Raw genomic sequence first — 20,461 nt, forward strand, 5'->3', positions numbered from 1 at the left:
ATGGACTTTGGCAAGTTAGAGGAGACCCAAAGTACGGAACTTGTCTCTGCTCTCACCAAGTATTTGACAACTTTCAGTAAAGATGATGATGACATTGGGCATCGCATCCTGGTGAGCCACAGGTTTGTGACTAAAAAATGACAGCAATGAAGATTCCTCACCGCCAGAGCCTACTCCATCACCAGGAGGAAGTCCAAAATTCCCTACAGAAGTCTTTATAATGAAGTGTAATCTGAGAATAATAAAATCTGTATTCCTCCCCCATATTCCTCATGTGAAAGAGCAGTTCTTCAGGATCTCCACCAGGAGGTGGCAATAATGATGGAGGGAAGCTGGAGCAGTCGAATGAACTCTCATTGGAGGAGAGTGGGCTGATGGGAAGGCGGAGCCAACAGACAAAGGAATTCCTCAGCATAATATAACCCACACAATCATTCTATGGGCACAGTGTAAATCGTTTCCTATCCATCCTTAATTTCCATTTCTGTTTGTAATGACCTGATGCCAGTGGAACAAAGAATCCACACTTCATGATCTTTGGGCTGTCTATGTGTACAAATAGCATTACATGCAGTTAAGAAACTCCAACGGAGGTGAATAATTTTGTATGGATCTTTGAGTGTAATATCATAAAGCATGGATTCCATTATGTTCTGGACAGGGCAGTGATTAGTGGCTGGTGTTACCTGGTCATGGAAGAAAAGCTTTCTGTTCTAACAGCAGAAGCAGTACCAAACAAAATAGCTGCTCTGAGACTATTTTTCTAGCAGTGTGAGGTAGAGTATCAGAATTTCTACAGATTTATGATTAGGTGGAAATCACCAGATTGTATTGCTCATCTAAGATTTTAAAAGGCAGCTATGTTCTTCTTCAAACAAAATGATTATTAAATATTAAACTATTACCACATTATTTTTGACTAACAGATTAGTTTGGCTTGGTATTTGATTTCTCCAGAAAATCTGTGAACACAGTTGCTAATAAAGCAACATCCAGCTTTTGATTCCAACACTTGACTAAAACTAACTCCAAGATTCTCCTGTTTAGGATAGAGTTTTGCCATGCTGGAATCCTGATTCATTTTCCAAAATTGCAATTCATTTATGAGGCACAATAGCTATAGTCACGATTTTCTCTACCCCCAACAAGAGAGAACCTCGTAGTACATGGGAGCAAAGTTCCAGAGGTGCTGTGGCAAAGCAGCAGATGATAAGGCCATAACTGTAGGAGGAAGTTAGCCCATTCAGCCCATCAGGTCTGTTCTGCCGATACATTTCTCAACCCCATTCTCCTGCCCTCTTCCCATTGATCCCCTGACTAATCAAAAACCTATCTATCTCTGTCTTAAATACATTCAATGACGAGGCTTCCACAGCCCTTTGCTGCAATGAGTTCCACAGATTCACCACCCTCTGGCTGAAGAAATTCCTCCTCATCTCAATTCTAGAGCTTCATCCCTTCACCCGGACCCTAGGGTCGTAGGCTCTCCTATTTGTGGAAACATCTCCATGTCCACTTTATCAGGGCTTCAGTAGTATTCTGTAACATTTAATCAGATACCCCTCTTCCTTCTAAACTCCATTGAGTACTGACCCATAGTCCTCCACTGTTTCTCATATGACAAGCCTTCGTTCCCAGGATCATTCTTGTGGATCTCCTCTGGGTCCCCTCCAACATCTTCCTTAGATACAGGGTCCAAAACTGCTCACAATATTCCAAATGCAGTCTGACCAGAGCCTTGTACAGTCTCAATAGTACATCTCTGCTGTTGTATTCTAGCCCTCTTAAAATGATTGCTGACATTGTTTTGCTTTCTAACCACAACTGAACCTGCATGTTAACCTTAAGAGAATTCTGAACTGGGATGCCCAAGTCCCTTTGTGCTTCAGATTTCCAAAGTCTTTCCCTGTTAGAAAATAGTCTAGCCTCTATTCTTCCTACAAAAGTGCACAATCTCACACTTTCCCACATTGTATTCTGTCTGCCACTTCTTTGTCAGTTGCCTAGCATTTCCAAGTCCTTCAGCAGCCTCCCCACTTAGTTAACACTATCTGTCCCTCTAGCTATCTTGGGTAATCTGCAAACCTAGCAACAATGTCCTCAGTGCCTTCTTCCAGACCTTAAATGTATAATGTGAATAGTTGTGGTCCCAACACAGATCCCTGCAGAACTCCATTAGTCACTGGCCACTATCCTTTATCCTTACTCTCTGCCTTCTGTCAGTCAGCCAATCCTCTATCCATGCCAGTACCTTGCCCTTAGGACCATGGGCTCTCATCTTATTTAGCAGCTTCCTGTGTAGCGCCTTGTGAAAGGCCTTTTGGAAATCCAAATAGATCACTAGGGAGAGAATAGGGCCCTTTAAAGATCAACAAGGCTATGTGCAGAACCGCAGGATTGGGGGGGGGGGGGGGCACTAAATAAGTACTTTGAGTCATTATTTACTGTGGAGAAGGACTTGGAAGCTAGAGAACTTGGAGAAACCAGTAGTGATATTTTTAAAAGTCTCCATATTACAGAGGCTGTGATGCTGGATGTCTGAAAATGCATAAAGGGGGGTAAATCCCCGCAAACTGATCCGGGGTATCCTAGAACTTTGTGGGAAGCTAGGGAAGCGATTGCTGAGTTTGTTACTCAGATATTTGTATCATTGATAGCCATGGGTGAGTTACCATGTTTTAAAAATGGTGGCAAAGAAAAATCAGGGAACTATAGACTGGTGAATCTGATGTCAGGTGGGTAAGTTATTGAAGGGGATTCTGAGGGATAGGATTTACATACAAGGAAAGGCAAGGACTGATTAGGGATAGTCAACATGGCTTTGTGCATGGGTAATTTTGAGAAAGTGAGGACTGCAGATGCTGGAGATCAGAGCTTGAAAATGTGTTGCTGGAAAAGCGCAGCAGGTCAGGCAGCATCAAAGGAACAGGAGAATCGACGTTTCGGGCATAAGTCCTTCCTGAAGAAGGGCTTATGCCCGAAACATCGATTCTCCTGTTCCTTTGATGCTGCCTGACCTGCTGCGCTTTTCCAGCAACACATTTTTAAGCATGGGTAATTATGCCCTAATCTCTGGAATTTCCTCTAGAACCCTTCATCCCCTCTACTTCTCACTCCTTTTAAGAAGCTCCTTAAAACCTACCTCTTTTTACAACATTTAAAAGACATTTGGATAAGAACATGTATAGGAAGGTTTTAGAGCCAAATGGACCAAACACAGACAAATGGGACGAGTTTAGTTTGGGAAACTTGGTCAGCATGGATGATTTGGGCTGAAGGGTCTGTTTCCATGCTTTACAACTCTATATAGTTTTCCTTTATAGAAACTGTATGTTATACCCCATCAGGGTCATTTGTACTTGCATTTAGTTTGCTTTGCAATCTAATCCAAAATATGAAACCGGACAAAGGCAGCAAGAAATGGGCTGAAAATGTGTTGCTGGAAAAGAACAGCAGGTCAGGCAACATCCAAGAAGCAGGAGAATCGATGTTTCGGGCATGAGCCCTTCTTCAGGAATGAGGAGAGTGTGCCAAGCAGGCTAAGATAAAAGGTAGGGAGGAGGGACTTGAGGGAGGGGCGTTGGAAATGCGATAGGTGGAAGGAGGTTAAGGTGAGGGTGATAGGCCGGAGTGGGGGTGGGGGTGGAGAGGTCAGGAAGAAAATTGCAGGTTAGAAAGGTGGTGCTGAGTTCGAGGGTTGGGACTGAGACAAGGTGGAGGGAGGGTAAATGAGGAAACTGGAGAAATCTGAGTTCATCCCTTGTGGTTGGAGGGTTCCTAGGTGGAAGATGAGGCGCTCTTTCTCCAGCCGTCGTGTTGCTATGGTCTGGCGATGGAGGAGTCCAAGGACCTGCATGTCCTTGGTGGAGTGGGAGGGGGAGTTGAAGTGTTGAGCCACGGGGTGGTTGGGTTGGTTGGTCCGGGTGTCCCAGAGGTGTTCTCTGAAACGTTCCACAATTAGGCGGCCTGTCTCCCCAATGTAGAAGAGGCCACATCGGGTGCAGCAGATGCAGTAAATGAGTTTCCTCATTTCCCCTCCCCCCACCATGTCTCAGTCCCAATCCTCGAACTCAGCACCGCCTTCCTAACCTGCAATTTTCTTCCTGACCTCTCCGCCCCCACCTCCACTCTGGCCTATCACCCTCACTTAGCGTCCTTCCACCTATCACATTTCCAACGCCCCTCCCCCAAGTCCCTCCTCCCTACCTTTTATCTTAGCCTGCTTGGCACACTCTCCTCATTCCTGAAGAAGGGCTCATGCCCGAAACGTCGATTCTCCTGCTTCTTGGATGCTGCCTGACCTGCTGTGCTTTTCCAGTAACACATTTTCAGCTCTGATCTCCAGCATCTGTAGTCCTCACTTTCTTCCAGCAAGAAATGGGGTCAAAACTTTGAGCACGATCTTCCCAGCCTGGAGGTGGTGGGCCTGGAGACAGCCAGTAAACTTCATAGGTAGGGTGGTAACAGACTAGTACCCAGTCACTTTCCCAACCTTGTCCAAATTAAGGTGGGAAGGCTCAAGTTTGACCTTACCGTCCTGCTGCCAATTGAGGAATTTAATTTGCACTAACTAAATTTGCCAGGAGCTCCAGGGTTCCTAACTCCATCAGAAATCCTGCTGACAGCCAATAAGCTGCCCAATTGCTGAAAGAACTGTAGGCTTCAATCTTGGAAACTGTCCCATTATTGGACTTACTCTGAAAATCCCGCCCTTTAATCCTGAGGGTTGCTTAACTGCTAACAAACATTCATTGAAAAACCTCTTAATAAATACCTTGACATCAGAGGAAACCAGGATTGCATAAGTGTTTATATTCTTGATCTATATTCTGGCTATGAACTGAAATGATAGAACTCTTTTTAAGATGGATTTTACATGTGTGTTGACACGATCATTAAACAATGACAAACCAGCTGATTAGATTCTGAGTGCTTTTGACATGCTGTGTTTTGTACAGTTTTAAATTAAGTTCCTACATGTTAATTTGTGAAGTTCTGCTGTGTTTTGACCTTCAAGCCTTGTTTTCACTAACTGATTGTATTCTTTTTCCAGCGGTCGAATTCATTATAAGGATATGTACAGTTTATTGCGTGTTATCTCACCCCCTCTGGGCTTAGGCAAGAAATGTCCTCATAGGGTGGCCTGCAAGGTTTGACTTCCACTAACCTACCAACCTAAGCATCAATGAATGAGTGTGCTTTCTCTTTTTTTGCATTTCTTGAAGTAGAATGTGCAGGAAAATGCAGTCACCTAGAGAAAATAGCATGGAAATGCACTGATCAACCTCAACCTCAGCCATTGCTGCTTGTCGTAATCAATACCACTCGGCATCTTGGGTATACTAGTATTCATTACTTTAGGGACAGAAACTGCATTGACAAAGACTGGCATCTCCTCAAAACAGGCAGAGGAAAGAAAATGTTCTCTGTATTTCTATGCAATATTTAAACATTGCATAGATATTGGGTGAATTTCTGCAATTGACAGACCCATAAAGAATAACCTTGTAATTTTTTTTGTTTTGTTTGTTTCCTTCCATTTTTGTTTTCGTTCGTCTTGGATACATCTTTTTGCCTCATTTCTGCTACAAAGTGGCCGCATCAGTTACACTGATATGTATGAGATGTTGAGACACATGTCTCCGCCCTTAGGCCTGGGGAAGAAATGCCCTGCGCGAGTTGCTTATAAGGTAGAAATGTGTCCTTAGTGTTCAGTGTGTTGGAGAAAATCTGTGACCTTTGAACTGTTAGGTTCAGGGATCGTGCAGTCCAAAAGAAGTGGGAGGAGTCTGAGAGGGTTGACAATAAATACGATCTACCTATTAGTGGATGAAATATTTATCTAAAAAGCAGACATTACTTTCATTTAGGAGGATTTATTTTAAATCAATTACTTTCTCTTAATTGAAAACCATTGTGGCAAATTTATTTTTCTGCCTCCTTGCAGTGTTTGATCCAACAAATGATTTTTAAAATTGAGCAAACAACTTGCTTTTAGTTGTGATATTAGGCTACATTTAATCCCTTCATCTGCCTTTAGAATTTACAGATAATGCTATCAGAAAAAGATTCACTACACTTCACTGGACCAGACCCTCTTGAATTCTTTTTCTTGATTTTATTCATAGTTTGCATCTTCCATTCCCTTCAGATGTTCACTGCTGCATCAGGATAACTAACAAACAATGCATAGGCTCCTATGGCAAATCTGCCAGTCTTCCTTTTTGATTACCTGGTGTGTGGATTTGCATGGAAGAGAAAAGGAGGAAGGTATCACTTTGTCTGAGATTTGTTTGTCCATACTGGACCTCAATTTATTCACATCCATCCACATCTATTCTAATAAATGAATTTAGACATAGGCCTTGAAGTGAATTTACGTCTAAGGAAGAAACTAAAATGTGTAATCCCCACTTCTCACCCCCAACAAGATATTCCATTCTGTAACCTCTCAAATTAGCTTTATTCAAAATCAACTTATCCTACTTCAGCAATTAATTACAATGAATGTAGGTCCTTTATTCCCTTACTTCAAATTTCTCATCTCTCTTTGCAGCACTAATACCTAAATATGGGTTTCACAAATACAATAACTCTTATCACTCCAATGGTTTGTAATTTTTGTAGGTAAAGCTAAATAATAAACATTGCCAAGCTATTTGACTCATGAGGTGGTGAGAGATTCCATTGCCATCTGACCCTGTCATCAGCTGATATTCACACATGTATAGTTCAACACTCATCATTGAATGGAGATCAAGGATACTGAATTTAACCACCATCCTGTCTGAGAAACTATAGCTAGAACCTGAGACCTTGCTGGTCTTTGCGATTCATTATTATAACAGCTTGTGCATTTACTTGTTGGGTCTTTACGGAACGTGAACATTGTCCTTTTCAGCTAGTTGATATTCAAGTTACCAATCAAAATTCCCTGAAACAGATTACTCTGTTTTTGCTTCATATAGAATCACAACAAAAAGCACAGGTACTTAAATTCTTCTGATTAGTGTGCATGGCAAATTTCCCCAACAGTGAATCTTCATTTAGAATGTGATCAAATCTCACTAGTGATGAGAGAAGCCTTACATGCATTTGGAGAGTTTCCACAACTGATGGCCTGAGGAACCCTCCTGGAGAGAGTTAGGAGAAGTGAGATCCTGAGAAGCTGTGAGGTCTGAGTGTTGGACAGAAATGCATCATCAAACTATCACCCACCTTACTGCTGATGTTTTTGTATTTTGAATGCAAAACAGAATTTAAATCCAGCCCTCTTTAGCATAGTGAAACCGGAATCAGATCAAACATGGTATTTTGATTGACTTCAATAAATTTTTTTTTAAATTTCAATGTAGAAAAGTTGTTTTACAACAAGCACACTCCCCTTCCTGTGGGTTGCATGATTATTCTGTGTTTCAGAAACGGCAAATTCAATTTCTCTTCAGGTATTCAGGTTGAAGAATAGAATTTTCAAGCATTAAATAGTTCTGATTTTTACATTCACCTCTGACCGTTTAACTGTTACTAACTTTTCCACCTTTTACCTATTTTTTTCCTGTCAATGCAGTTCTAACCTGTATTGGTCCCTTATTCCTACATAATACACCTGGTTAATCATTTGTGTTTATTCTCTCTTCCTCTTTCTCTTCCCTCACTATTATGCATGCTGCAATGTAAAGATGTGCCAACATTAATGGAAAATCACCAGAAAGTGAGCAAAATGTGGGCCCTTGAGATAATCCAACATTGAACTGCACTGTCTTCACCAAATTTGTTTTGTGGTTTTAAATGAGGCTTCCCAGAAAAATATTATGTTGTATCATATTTAGTGCTACGATTGACTTCAATTATATTTTACTTGCAAAACAATAAAGTATCTATGTTGTGATGTTGGGAACTATTCTGTCCCATGCTTGGTTGTGGCAGGGTGTTTCCCACAGAGAAGAACAGAAATCCTTGTTAAAAGTTGAAATGTTGGCAGATCAGTGCACCCATCTGAGGCATGGTTCCACCGCCCCCCCCCCCCCCCTCCCCCCCTCCCCTCCATATAATCCAGTTTACATGCAACTTCCTTTTTCCAGCCTATGCATAACCTTTCTTTCCAGCCCATGGATAATCTCTCTTTTCTGTTTTCCTATTCTTGCCCCTGTTTCAACATTTTTTGCCCAATTCTCACCTCAAGGTGACATACATGCTCAGTTAACAGACAACAAAGAATGGATGTGAAAATCAATATTACAATTTAAAATCTATATATTTTCCTACAAACCAAGTAAAATAAGATACAGATGCTTCATTTGTGGTATTAATAGTCATTATAGCTGCTTGCAGCCCCAGATCCTGTCACACATGGCACTCCCGTCTTGCTCCATGTTTTCTAGGCCTCTGGCCTGCTCTGCTTTGGGACATCACCAGAGTTGGAATCCACAGCTACTTCTTTTTTTGTTGGTGAAGATATGAAGACCACTGAATGTTTTCAACTTGGATTCATATGTCAATGGAAAGAGCATTGACAAAGGCAAATACTATCCTATAGCTTTACCTTCCATTCCTATGGATCCTTCATTCCCCGGCTAACCACTGCCACTAATGATTTCAGCACTCAACACCAAGAATACTGGGCATTGATTTTGTCACAAGTTTGAAAGCTGAGCACATTTCTACAAGTCATGTCAGTGAACTAACTCAGTGCTGCAATTGATGATGAGGTGACAATGTCAATACCCTGCACTTTTCTTGAACAAATTAATCCTATGATTCACAAAATGTCACCCTGAGCCTACCCCTACTCAGAAGTATAGGGTCATAGTATTTGAGTTAATACAGTTCAGCTTTCTAAAAGGAGAACCTAAATAAATTTAAATTGAATATCCATGAATCTTAGAAGAATAGACTTCTCAAAGGATATATTTGCTGACTTTCTAATATGACTGACTTAATTACAATATGAATTGCATCTTACTTATTTATAAACAGCTCTTTGAATGAGGGTATCATAACAAAACCCAGGCCAAGTGTATTTTTACAGAGGGTTGTTCTAATAATCCAGAATGAATAATGTCTTTCTTTGGAGAAGTTCAGAATGAAGAGTTTCCTAAGCAGGGAAGGTGAAGTAGAGAGGGACATGAGCAATTGCACAGGAGATAACATATGGCAGTAAAACCAGGTGGAGTGCAAAGCTCAGTTTGGGCTAATTTGGGATATTGAGGATGTGCATTTTTGGGTTTAGGCAAAAGTGGGTACTGCAGATGCTGGAGATTAGAGTCAAGTTTAGAGTGGTGCTGGAAAAGCACAGCAGAGCAGGCAGCATCCGAGGAGCAGGAAAATCGACATTTCGGGCAAAAGTCCTTCTTCAGCAATGAGGCCTCATTCCTGATGAAGGGCTTTTGCCTGAAACATCGATTTTCCTGCTCCTCCGATGCTGCCTGACCTGCTGTGCTTTTCCAGTACCGCTTTAATCTATTTTTGGGTTTAGCCTCAGGACCAACTGGCAGTAGGGTGGGTGGGTAGGGTTGAGTTTGCAACAGTGACCAGTTTCTAATGGAGCAGATTTAATCTTGCTGTTATTAATCCAGAGAAAGTTGTGGAACATCCTCAAATTTCTTCTTGAAACAGCTGGATAGAAAGCGCAGTTGCAAAAAAAAGTATAGCTGGATAAGTGAACATACAGATAAGGTGAGCAATGGATCTGGTCACCAGCAGTATATAAACCAGAAATTGAAGGGGAGCTAAAAATGAATGTGATAATGCAAGTACAAGAGAAGTATTTTGAGACTGAGAATAGAGGTTTCGTTGTATCAAAATCTATGGAGAGATTAAGAGTATTAAAGATATTATTGGCGACTTTAAACAGATGGTCTTGATACTGAGGGTAAGATACAAACTAGAAATGAGATTCAAATGGATAGTGATGGAGTGGTCTGTCTCAGTCTGTGGGACTGCAGAAAGAATGTTCTGTGGGAAAACAGGGGTTGGATAGAGTGACAGACCAAGGAACAGATAGTAATGTACAATACACTATGAAAGATGGGCAGTGGAGTATGTTGGAGATTATGGTCCCAAGCAATATGCTCACAACTAGACATTGATAGTAGTCTTAAGTTACACTGTGATGAGCTTGAAATGGCATGCCTGATGTTCTGTCAGTCAGAATACACAATTATGTACAGAATCTTAAATCAAAGAATACCTTACTGTGTGGAAGCAGATGATTCAGCCCATCTAGTCCACATTAACCCTCTGAAGAGCATCCCACCTCGACCGAACCCCTACCCTAGCCCTGTAACCCTGAATTTCCCATGGTTAATCCACCCAGTCTGCACATCCCTGGACACTATGGGCAATTTAGCATGACCAATCCATCTAACCTGTACATCTTTGGACTTTGGATACATGGAAGCACCACAGAAGATCAGTTGGTGCATGTCTGTGTCAGCTCTCTGCAAGATTAACTCAGCCAGACCCGCACTCCACAGTTTCCTGAAGCCTTGAACATTTTTATCCAGTACCCTTGTCCAGTTTTGATCTTCTTAACTTGAGGAAGGATGTGGTGACATTGGAGGCAGTTTGGAGGAAGTTCACCAGATTGATTCAAGGGATGAAAGGGCTGCCATAAAAGGAGTGGTTGAATAGCTTGGACTTGTACCCACTGGAGTTCAGAAGAATGAGGGAGGAATTTTTTGAGGTATATAAAATGCTAAAGGGGTTTGATAAAGTGAACATTGAACAGATATTCTCCCTTGTGGGACACTCTCAAACAAGAGGTCATAGATATAGAGTGAGAGGAAGTAAGTTCAGAACTAAGATGAGGAGAAAATACTTCTTTCAGAGGGTTGTGAATCTATGGAACTCTACCCCAGAGTGTAGTGGAGGCAGAATCAATCAACAAATTCAAGAAAAATACTATTTAGGTTTCTGATGAAAAGTGGGATAAAAGGCTACGTGGAGCAGGCAGGAAACTGGAGTTGAGACCAGGATAAACTCAACCACAATCATGTTAAATGGTGGAGTGAGCTCGAAGAGCTGAATTGCCTACTCCCACTCCTAATTCCTATGTTGTTATGTCCCTATGTTCCACCAATTCTCAAGCAGTGCATTCTTGATCATAACCACCTCTAACAACTTTAGTTTTAAACAGTGCAGGAAAGGTAATGGTGATAAGTTTTTGTTTATCTAATTATTATACAGAATAAAAGGGAAAGAAAGACGAAGGCATGCCTGACAATCCATAGATTGCATGATGCTTGGGGATCAAGATGGATGTGACGGTTAAAGTCTAGACTGACAGGCTTGCAAGGCCAGGCTGCTTTTCACTTGATGTTGAGGATTGCTTTATTGTCTGCAAAAATTCAATTTCCCTAGTTCCTCTCCAGATTATTTGTTTGGGAAGAGATCTGTCAGTGCAAATATTGATTGGCCGGCAGCTTAAATTTGAGTGGGACATCTCGCCTCGGGACCTGATTGGCCCAGAAAGCTCCTGATCACCACTTAGGTGCCAGATTTTGATCCTGTCAGGCTTATTCACCGATTGGGGTGGGGAGTCTCTTGCTATTACAGATACCCACTTCAACACTGCCAAAACATTAGACCATCCCATGCGGACATGAAGTTTGACACTAACTAACAACAATTGGTTTGTGATAATGTTCCAGTCTATTTTATATTTAGCTGGCTGTTCAGGAACTAAGGTTTGATTGCTACTCACATAATGTTCCTCATCATGTGGAGCAGTAGAAATTTTTTGATTGAATTCTTACTGCTTCCTCCTAGATATTCCAGACATTACGTAAGGGATGTCAGTCAATACTTGTATTACAACTGGGTAATCCTAGATATAAGTCATGCTGCCTTACTGTTGCTGACATATCATCTATGCTGTTTAGATTTCCCTTTGAAAGGCTGCAAGGTGGATTTACATTCTTTAGGATATTAGGAATGGGACTTATTAAGTGGACATCAGACGCAGGCTCTCAGGATGCTGACATATGTACTTTGGAATATTTGAACCGACTATATTGAGAAAGTTTTTTTGAGGAAGGTATTAAAAAGGAATTTGAGAGGAGCGGGGCAATGGCTCTAACTGTAAATTTTAAATAAGCAATTTTTATTGCTTTTCTGTAATTAGGTAATTAGATAAATAGTCCCCTTCACTATATGATCTCCCTGTTTCTCCATGCATCGGATCTGGTTTACCCCACTTCATGTACTGTAGTTTAAGAAGTGTGAGAGAGCTTGGGCCCACAGCATTCCCTGTTTAAATCTCCCTCCCTCAGGGGTCATTCCTACCTTTTGTCCTCTCAAGGCCATAGTTCAAATTCAAAAGTCTGTTGATAAGCAGTAGCGGCTGATCTTGTTTCTTTCCCCAGTAGAACTGTCCCTTCCTTCCTGATCTTCCCTGGGTGGTGTAAGTTTAAATCTTTTTCCTCCCCATTCACTGTTAAGCTTTCCACTACACTGTGTACCATACCTTATGTGTTGATTTTGTACATGACCACAAAAATAAGCAGTTCAGTTAGTAGAGTACTTTGAAAGTTTCCATAGTTGAATAATATCAAACAATTAATTAAGTCTCTAATGATTCCACAGTTTGTTCCACCAGTCTCAAATAAACATAAAACTCAGTATTGACATATGATATTTATTGTAATGTTACGATCAGCACTTCCCACAACTCATTGAGTTCCCTACCGAAAAGCAGTTCCCCTCCATCGATTAATTGGTTAAATATTTCATCATTTATATATCTCTGCCATTCAGATCACAAATGCCTTGGCTTTGATACCACATACGTACAAAGACCTCTGATTGTAAAACTGAAGAAAATCTAGAGTGAGAGAGAAAACTAAGGATAGCAAAAAAAATTACCCAGCATTAGACATTCATAAATCAACTAGCTTGTAAAACCTCCAAAAGCTAATTCCCCATTGAAAGGAGCTGGCCTTGTCATTCTGGTTTACACAAAGAATGTCATCAAATACAGATCAAACTTCCACCTTACCCCAGCCACCACCAGAGTCTGGGAAATCTTTTTAGAAGTGAAAAAGATAAAGGAGCAGTTAAAGTTCACTGCTTTAACCTCTTACCTCCCCATGTTTACATTATCCTTTGTGATTATCTTATTGTATCCGTGGGCTTTTTTTAATGTCCTTTTATCTTTTCTGACATTTCCTGTCCTTCCAAGCACTTCTACTTGTCTGGAAAATTCTGTGCTGTTGGGAAGGATGCAATGTAACAATCTTGATGCCCCCTAATCTTCCAAGGCATTCTTTGAGGTTCTATATGGTGAAAGATATGCATCTTTTGTTCTGACTGGTTAACTCTAAAGTGCACCCATTTATTCATAACTAACATTGAGGTTTTCAGTATAACGTCACAGGCCCAAGAACCTTCAGCTGCCTCCTCAATTACATTCTCTCCATCATAAGGTCAGGGAGTGAGGATATTTACTGATGATTGTATAGTGATCAGTACTGTTCACAACTCCTAAGATACTAAAGCAGGCCATACCCACATGCAGCAAAACTTGGAAAATATCTAGATTTGTACTAATAACTGGCTACTAAAATTCACACCACACAAATACCAGGTAATGATCATCTTCAACAAGGAAGAATCTAATGATCTATCCTTGATATACATAAGGAGCTGCCTGTTGATGGAACGTTGTGTCCTTTTTGTCACTCTGCATTGTACTGAGTTCAGTCATCCCTGAGAGTGGTCTTCACAGTCAAAATGCTGTTTGGGATTGTAGTCCTGATCTAAACGTTAACACTACCATGTTCAGCACTTGAGTGCCTTCAGAATGTTCCACTTCACAACACAAATAACCAGATCAGCTTGGCTGAGACCCTTTACAAATAATGAAATAATGGCACACTCCTGAGGACCTAGTGCAACTACTGATAGACATCTGGAGACCACCTGAGGAACAATAGTTTCCTGTCCAAACATCATGTTCATAGGCACACAGCCATAGAAATATGTCACTAACTCAACAAAGTAGAAGACTTCACAACCCTGGAGTGAAAACATGTATGGATTAAATGAGTTCTATTCTTCCTTATATAAGCACAACTTGTTTTATGGACAGCTCTCCTAATAACACTCTCATGCTTCAGCTATCCCACTGTCTCATTCCCCTTCCCAACCCCCACCCAACCATCTCATGCTTTCTTTGCCTACCTTCCTCTCTCAATTACTGTATCTTTCGCTTTCTTTCAGCCCTATTACTGGCATTGCACTTCCCGGAAAAATAATGTTGAAATCATTTCATTGTCACCAGCTTTAATTGCATTAAATGCACTATACTTGTTCCTTCCTAATTCACTCAAGAACCTCTGAATGCTGCTGTTACTTATCCTTGAATAATGCTCCATTGCATTGAGAGAGCAGATTTTAAGCAATAGCCTATTATAGTGTAGCTGTGAATGAAATCCAGTGTCTTTTCCTTGGAAGCTTCTGTGTCAACTTGACTGCACTGCTTGTCCTGTGGGGTACTTTTGCATGTTGCATGCACCTGCATCTCTTGTGTTTGTTAACTGGATGTTAGTACCTCAAGTGGAACTGGGAATGACCATTGCATTGTGTGTTGTTCCACGGAATATTTGTGTGCATCGTGTTAAATTGCAATGATGACCTATGTATTTACATTTGTACATGAATGGAATGAACTATTTGACAATGTTTAGATTAAAATGAAAGGAACATACAGGTGATTTGTGATAACTCAGCCAAACAGCAAACAGTGCTTTGGGCTAGGTTCGTTGTGATTGATTCCCTACAGAGGCTTCTGCGAATGGATTTACCAGTTGCTGAAGACAACAGCGTGCACTTCAACTCCACACTTATGGCACTTATTAGGACAGCCTTGGATATCAAAATAGCAAAAGGTATAGTGTGGGTTTTATTTAACTGTCATGCCTCTGCTGATTGTGTAATTACTACCACCATACACGAACAAAAATAATGTGAAGATTTTTATAAGTCTTGTGCATAATTATTTCACAATACTTAAAAGGTGAAAGATGGATGTACCCCGACATTTAAATGAAGGTTTACTGCCACATAATTTCACATTATCAACTATTGTATTCTCATCTCAGAATCACAAAACTGATGTAGGGTGCAGAAGCTGTACAGCACCTCTAAGTATTCTCCTGTCTTTTCCCAGTAGCTCTGCTTATTGTTACTATTTAAATAACCATATAATTCCCTCTTGACTGTCTTTATTGAACCTGTTTCCATCTCACTTTCAGGCAGTAAAACAAAATTCAGTTGTATACCATGACTGCTTTGCTTAGTTGCAGACTACCAGATAATACAGGGAAACCTTCCACCTGTACTATCTGCATGTGGCACAGCAAGCCTTGTTCCATTGTGGTTGCCCATAAAGACATTTTTGCAATAATTGCAGCCTTTTTAAAATTTATCCCAAATGTTCTACCAATTTTATCTCTTAGGAGGGGCTGATAAACACCAAATGGACCGAGAATTGAGGAAAGAGATGATGTCCATCTGGCCAAACCTCTCACAGAAGACAATTGATCTACTGGTCACGCCTCACAAATGTAAGTGCAGATCTCATTATAACTTTCATTTTCTTTGTCATCAGTTCTTTACACATTGAGTCATAGAGTATTATAACATAGAAAGAGGTTTTTCAGCTCATGAAGCCCACACTGATCATCAAGCCTACTATCTACTCTAATCCCATTTCCCACCACTTGGCCATTACCTTGTATCCTGTGGGTTTTCATGTACTCATCGAATACTACATAAACTTTATGACATTCCTACCTTTGCCACCTTTTTAGGCAGTGAGTTCCAGATATTCACCATCCTCTGAGTGAAAAAAGATCGTAAATCCCCTCTAAACCTCCCTCCCCTTACCTTCAATCCATGCATCCTCATTAATGAACCCTCCATTAAAGGGAAATATTCCTTCCAATCTAACCTATTTATGGCTCTCATAATTTGTAGACTTCAGTCAGGTTCCTCTTCAACCTCTCTGCTCCAAGGAAAATCCCTAACCTATCTCATATCTTTTCATAGCATACCACCAGGAGGGCAGGTTCCTGTCATGTCACTGTCAATACTACATGTGAACCAAGTGAGTGACATTATTGGGAAAGAGCATGATAATCTGAATTCCCTAATTTCATCTCCTCCCCCCGGTTAACTCTAACACCACAGCTAAACATGGGTTTTGGTATTATTGCTCATTCTTGATGTATGGACTTGCTCAATTGCTTTCTTAGTGGCTAATTTATACTGTAAAACCAGCGTTTGCCATTTATAAAATTCTTATCTACAGCAGAATCAGCTGCCCTCTGACATTTGAAATTTGACACCAAAGCTAGCAACTCAGTGGCAAGTTTATTTAAGATTCCTGCACTCCATTCATCATCATCATTCCAGATTTGTTATAACATTATTTTCATTCAGGGTTCAGACACCATCCTTTAATCCTCACTGACCATTAGGTGTCAGAGTACTCACTGTCAAACTTAGCTTCTCTTCATAGCTCATTAGCTACAAAAATAATATTGTCCTCTTCTATTTTCAAATTCTATTTTACTTTTTATAAATGAAGTGCTTCAGAAACAGATGGTTATAAACTTTGGCTATACAGCTGGTTCCTGTGGATAACTCTCAGTGAAAAGCATGTGTTGAGAGAGTGAAATCAGTCATCAATTTTTTTCATCTTTCTCATTGTGCCTAAGATTTTCAGAGCATTCAAAAGTAGTATGAATGAAAATTTACAGGATGTTTAGAAGAGAGGTCCAGGGGAGATTGGAAATTGAACCACAATTCTCTGTTTCAGTTTTCTAAATCCTCTTCTTGACTTCTGACCTTCCTGCCTACAGCAACTGACCTTACCGTGGGCAAGATCTACGCAGCTATGATGATCATGGAATACTATCGACAAAGCAAAGCCAAAAAGCTCCAGCTACTCCGTGAGGAGCAGGTACTACCATAGTGGAGAGAAGTGATTGAATCGCAAATGATGTCATACTATCCAAAAAAAGAAACCGAGAAAGAATCATACAGAGAAAGACAAACAGCTCTTCTTAATTTGCTGTGCTTCCAATTTTGCTTGATGTATGCTTTTTACACATTTCCATTCATGCTGTTCCACTTCAGAAGTCACCAATAGACATTGAAATATTTTTAACAGCACTGATCTCCCAACATAGTTACTTATTTTTGCATCTCAGCAAATCTGGGGTATACAAGCCTTGGGTCATGCATGGCTGGTAAGTCCTAGCAGTACAGCCCATGCAGCCTCATGAAGTATGTTTCCATCTGAACATACCTCCCTCTTGCCCATTTGTCCTATTTGAATTTTTTGGGCCTGAAGGTTTGGAAAGGGCTGTTCTTAGCACTGTTGCACTATTTTGTGTTGGATAAATACTAAAGTAAAACACAAGTCAATTAGCATCAGCAGCTTGAGATTTATTGAGAGTAAGAGAAACAAGGCTTGACTGCTCCTTCAAATACTCTTACTGGAGTTCCCCAAAATTATGGATATCTGTTTCTTCACTTTTTCATTAAAAACTTGTTAACATTTTTATACTTATATATAGATAAAAGTGCCAAAATGTTAATTAAAAAAGCCATTTGTATTATAATTGCTTTTTGGAGGATATGGAGGAGCTGAAGAATGCAATTGTCTATTCCAGCAACAAAATTAGAAAACGTTTACCATGTCTTTTATGCAAAGTGATGCCCCTTTTGATGGGAGAAGTTTGCTATTTAGTTTGGTTGAGCCTGTTGGATATTAAAATGTATCAATCTTTGTTTAATCAATTCATTGTTCAGGAGTATTGAATTTTTTTTTGTTTTCCTATGCGCTTCTTGCTGATTTCTTCCCTGCTTTAAAGTGCATCTAGTCCTTTTTATTTTATTTTGAATACATTATATTGTCCATATGCATGACACTGAACCAATTAATTCAGTATTCTGGCATGTAATGTTAATATTGTTATCCATGGCCAATGCTAGAACCAGATATATCAGGTTTTAGAATCGTATTTAAACCAGAAAATGTTAATTGTACCCAAAAGTATATTAAAACAAATGGCCATGTAAATTGTAAATATACTAGCATGTATGTAAAGTAGTTCATCACCTATGATGTCAGGAGGCAGAACATAGTTGCAATGTTTAGCTGGTACGGTGAAGCTGCACTTGATCACTACTTGGGCGTGGCGGAGGTAGTATTATTAGATACATCCTATGGTCAGTTCGAGGCTGAATGTTGGTGAATGGGATCTGTACATTAGATACTGCCAGTTTTGCCCTTGAGAGTTCATGATAGAAGGGCTTTTCTTTGCAAAGTTTTGACACTTTGAGATATAGTGTTTGAAATGTCAAGGATACATGCTAACTTATAGTTTGTATAGTTGTGAATTTACAAACTTTATCAGTAAGACAACATATTGCTATTTTCTAAATGTGGAATCTTTAGAAAATCTTTAGGGATCTACGCTCTGAAAAAGTATACTTATGGCAGTTACGGATTTTCCTAATCAACCTGTTATAATATCTCTGGAGAAGTTGGGTCTTGAACCATTACCTCCTAGATCAGCGGTTACAAGTTAGGCTGTAGATCAAAGCCCTACCTTTGTTCATAAGCAGTCAATTAAGCAATATTATTTATGATGCAAGTATTTGTTTTTTTATACACTTTTGTAATATAGGGGAGTTCAAAGGAGCAATTTTCCTCATAATATAAACAATAAGGAGGTGAAACAAGATATGAAGAGAAAGAAGTTGTTTCTTAGAATTGAGTAGGAGACATGTCATTCTCATTGTGGTTGTGCACAACTAAACACTTGATTATTTCAATTACATATTCTGTCCCAAATACTGGTTCCTACATAACAAACCAAGCTGAATAACACCCATACGTCAACTCTTCATCTATAAGACCATAAGACATAGAAGCAGAAATTAGGCTATTTGGCCCATTGAGTTTGCTCTGCCATTCAATCATGGCTGATAACTTTCTCAATCCCATTCTCCTACCTTCTCCCCGTAACCTTTCATCCTCTTGACTATCAAGAACCTATCTGTCTCTGTCTTAAATATACTCAATGACCTGGCTTCGACAACCTTCTGTGGCAATAAATTCCAAAGATTCACCACTGTCTGGCTGAAGAAATTTCTTCACATCTCTGTTCTAAAGGGTCTTCCCTTTATTTTAAATCTGTGCCCTCAGATGCTAATCTGTCCTGCTAATGGAAACATCTTCCCAACATCCACTCTGTCCAGACCATTCAGTAGTCTGTACGTTTCAATTAGATCTCCCTTCATCCTTCCAAATTCCATTGAGTATAGACCCAGAGTCCTTAAATGTTCCTCATATGTTTAGACTTTCATTCCTGGGACCATTCTTGTGAACCACCTCTGGACCCGCTCCAGGGCCAGTACATCCTTCCTGAGGTATGGGGCCCAGAATTGCTCACACTACTCTAAATGTGGTCTGACTAAAGCCTTATAAAGCCTTGGAAATACAACGCTGTTTTTATATGCTAGTCCTCTCAAAATAAATGTGAACATTGCATTGGCCTTCGTAACTACTGACTCAACCTGCAAGTTTATCTTAAGAGAATCCTGGATTAGGACTCCAAGTCCCTTTGCATTTCAGGTTTCTGAATTTTCTCCCCATTTAGAAAATAGTCTATGCCTCTATTCTTCCTACTAGATGAACTCACACTTTCCCACATTGTATTCCATCTGTCACTTCTTTGCCCACCCTCCTACAGTGTCTTTTGCAGCCTCCCCACCTCCTCAATACTACCTGTCCCTCCACCTATCTAGTGGGCTATCCACATTTCTTGATTCTGAGTAAGGTTTCAGTCATTTCATAGCTAGAAAGGAGCAAATAGGAAAGAAAAGGCAAAGCTGGAAATATAAATGGGTGTAAACAGAGAAGGTAAAATTTCTGGTCACTAGTTGCTAATCAGATTCCTTTCTGAAACGGTTTGTTTGCATGCCTACAGGGATAAAGACATTGTGATTAAAGATCAAGTAACTGAGAAAAATGTGGGATGCCACTGCAAAATAAATGTATACCATTAAAGAAGCTACATTTCAGAATATTGCAGATAGATAAATAGGTTTTAAACTGTCAATAAAGCATTACTAGTTATTCTCTTAATATTATTACCACATTTGATTGAGTGTGGCATGAAAGGTCCTAGCAAAATTAGAGTCAATGGGAATTGGGGAGAAAACACTCCACTTGCGAGATTCAAATCTAGCACATAGGAAGATGGTTGTGATTGTTGGAGGTTAGTTATCTCAGTTCCAAGACAGTTCTGCAGGAGTTCCTCCAGCAGATATTTTCTAATCAACCTATTCAGAGATCTTATTATACACCTCTGGAGCAGGTGGGACTTGAACCTAGGCCTCCTAGTCCAGGGGGAAGGTCTCTACTACTGCATCACAGAAGCTC

At 40.1% G+C, this 20,461-nt stretch overlaps 1 protein-coding gene across 15 annotated transcripts in view; it reads left to right on the forward strand.

Moving 5' to 3' along the window:
• The window catches only part of LOC122552384 (voltage-dependent P/Q-type calcium channel subunit alpha-1A-like), a 662,051-nt gene that overhangs the window by 581,887 nt on the left and 59,703 nt on the right, over positions 1 to 20,461 (forward strand). For 11 of the 15 annotated variants that reach the window (XM_087983287.1, XM_087983286.1, XM_087983285.1 and 8 more), the window contains 4 exons: positions 5,594 to 5,690; positions 14,783 to 14,888; positions 15,459 to 15,566; positions 16,866 to 16,966. In XM_087983287.1, the coding sequence (XP_087839413.1) occupies positions 5,594 to 5,690; positions 14,783 to 14,888; positions 15,459 to 15,566; positions 16,866 to 16,966 (412 nt within the window). Of the gene's footprint in view, positions 1 to 5,053; positions 5,151 to 5,593; positions 5,691 to 14,782; positions 14,889 to 15,458; positions 15,567 to 16,865; positions 16,967 to 20,461 lie in introns of all 15 variants that reach the window. The other 4 variants (XM_087983278.1, XM_087983282.1, XM_087983290.1 and 1 more) reach the window with 1 other exon arrangement.

Source organism: Chiloscyllium plagiosum, unplaced genomic scaffold (assembly GCF_037043375.1).
Source record: "Chiloscyllium plagiosum isolate Xiang-an unplaced genomic scaffold, Cpla_swu_hap1 HiC_scaffold_45, whole genome shotgun sequence".
Lineage (NCBI taxonomy): Eukaryota > Metazoa > Chordata > Chondrichthyes > Orectolobiformes > Hemiscylliidae > Chiloscyllium > Chiloscyllium plagiosum.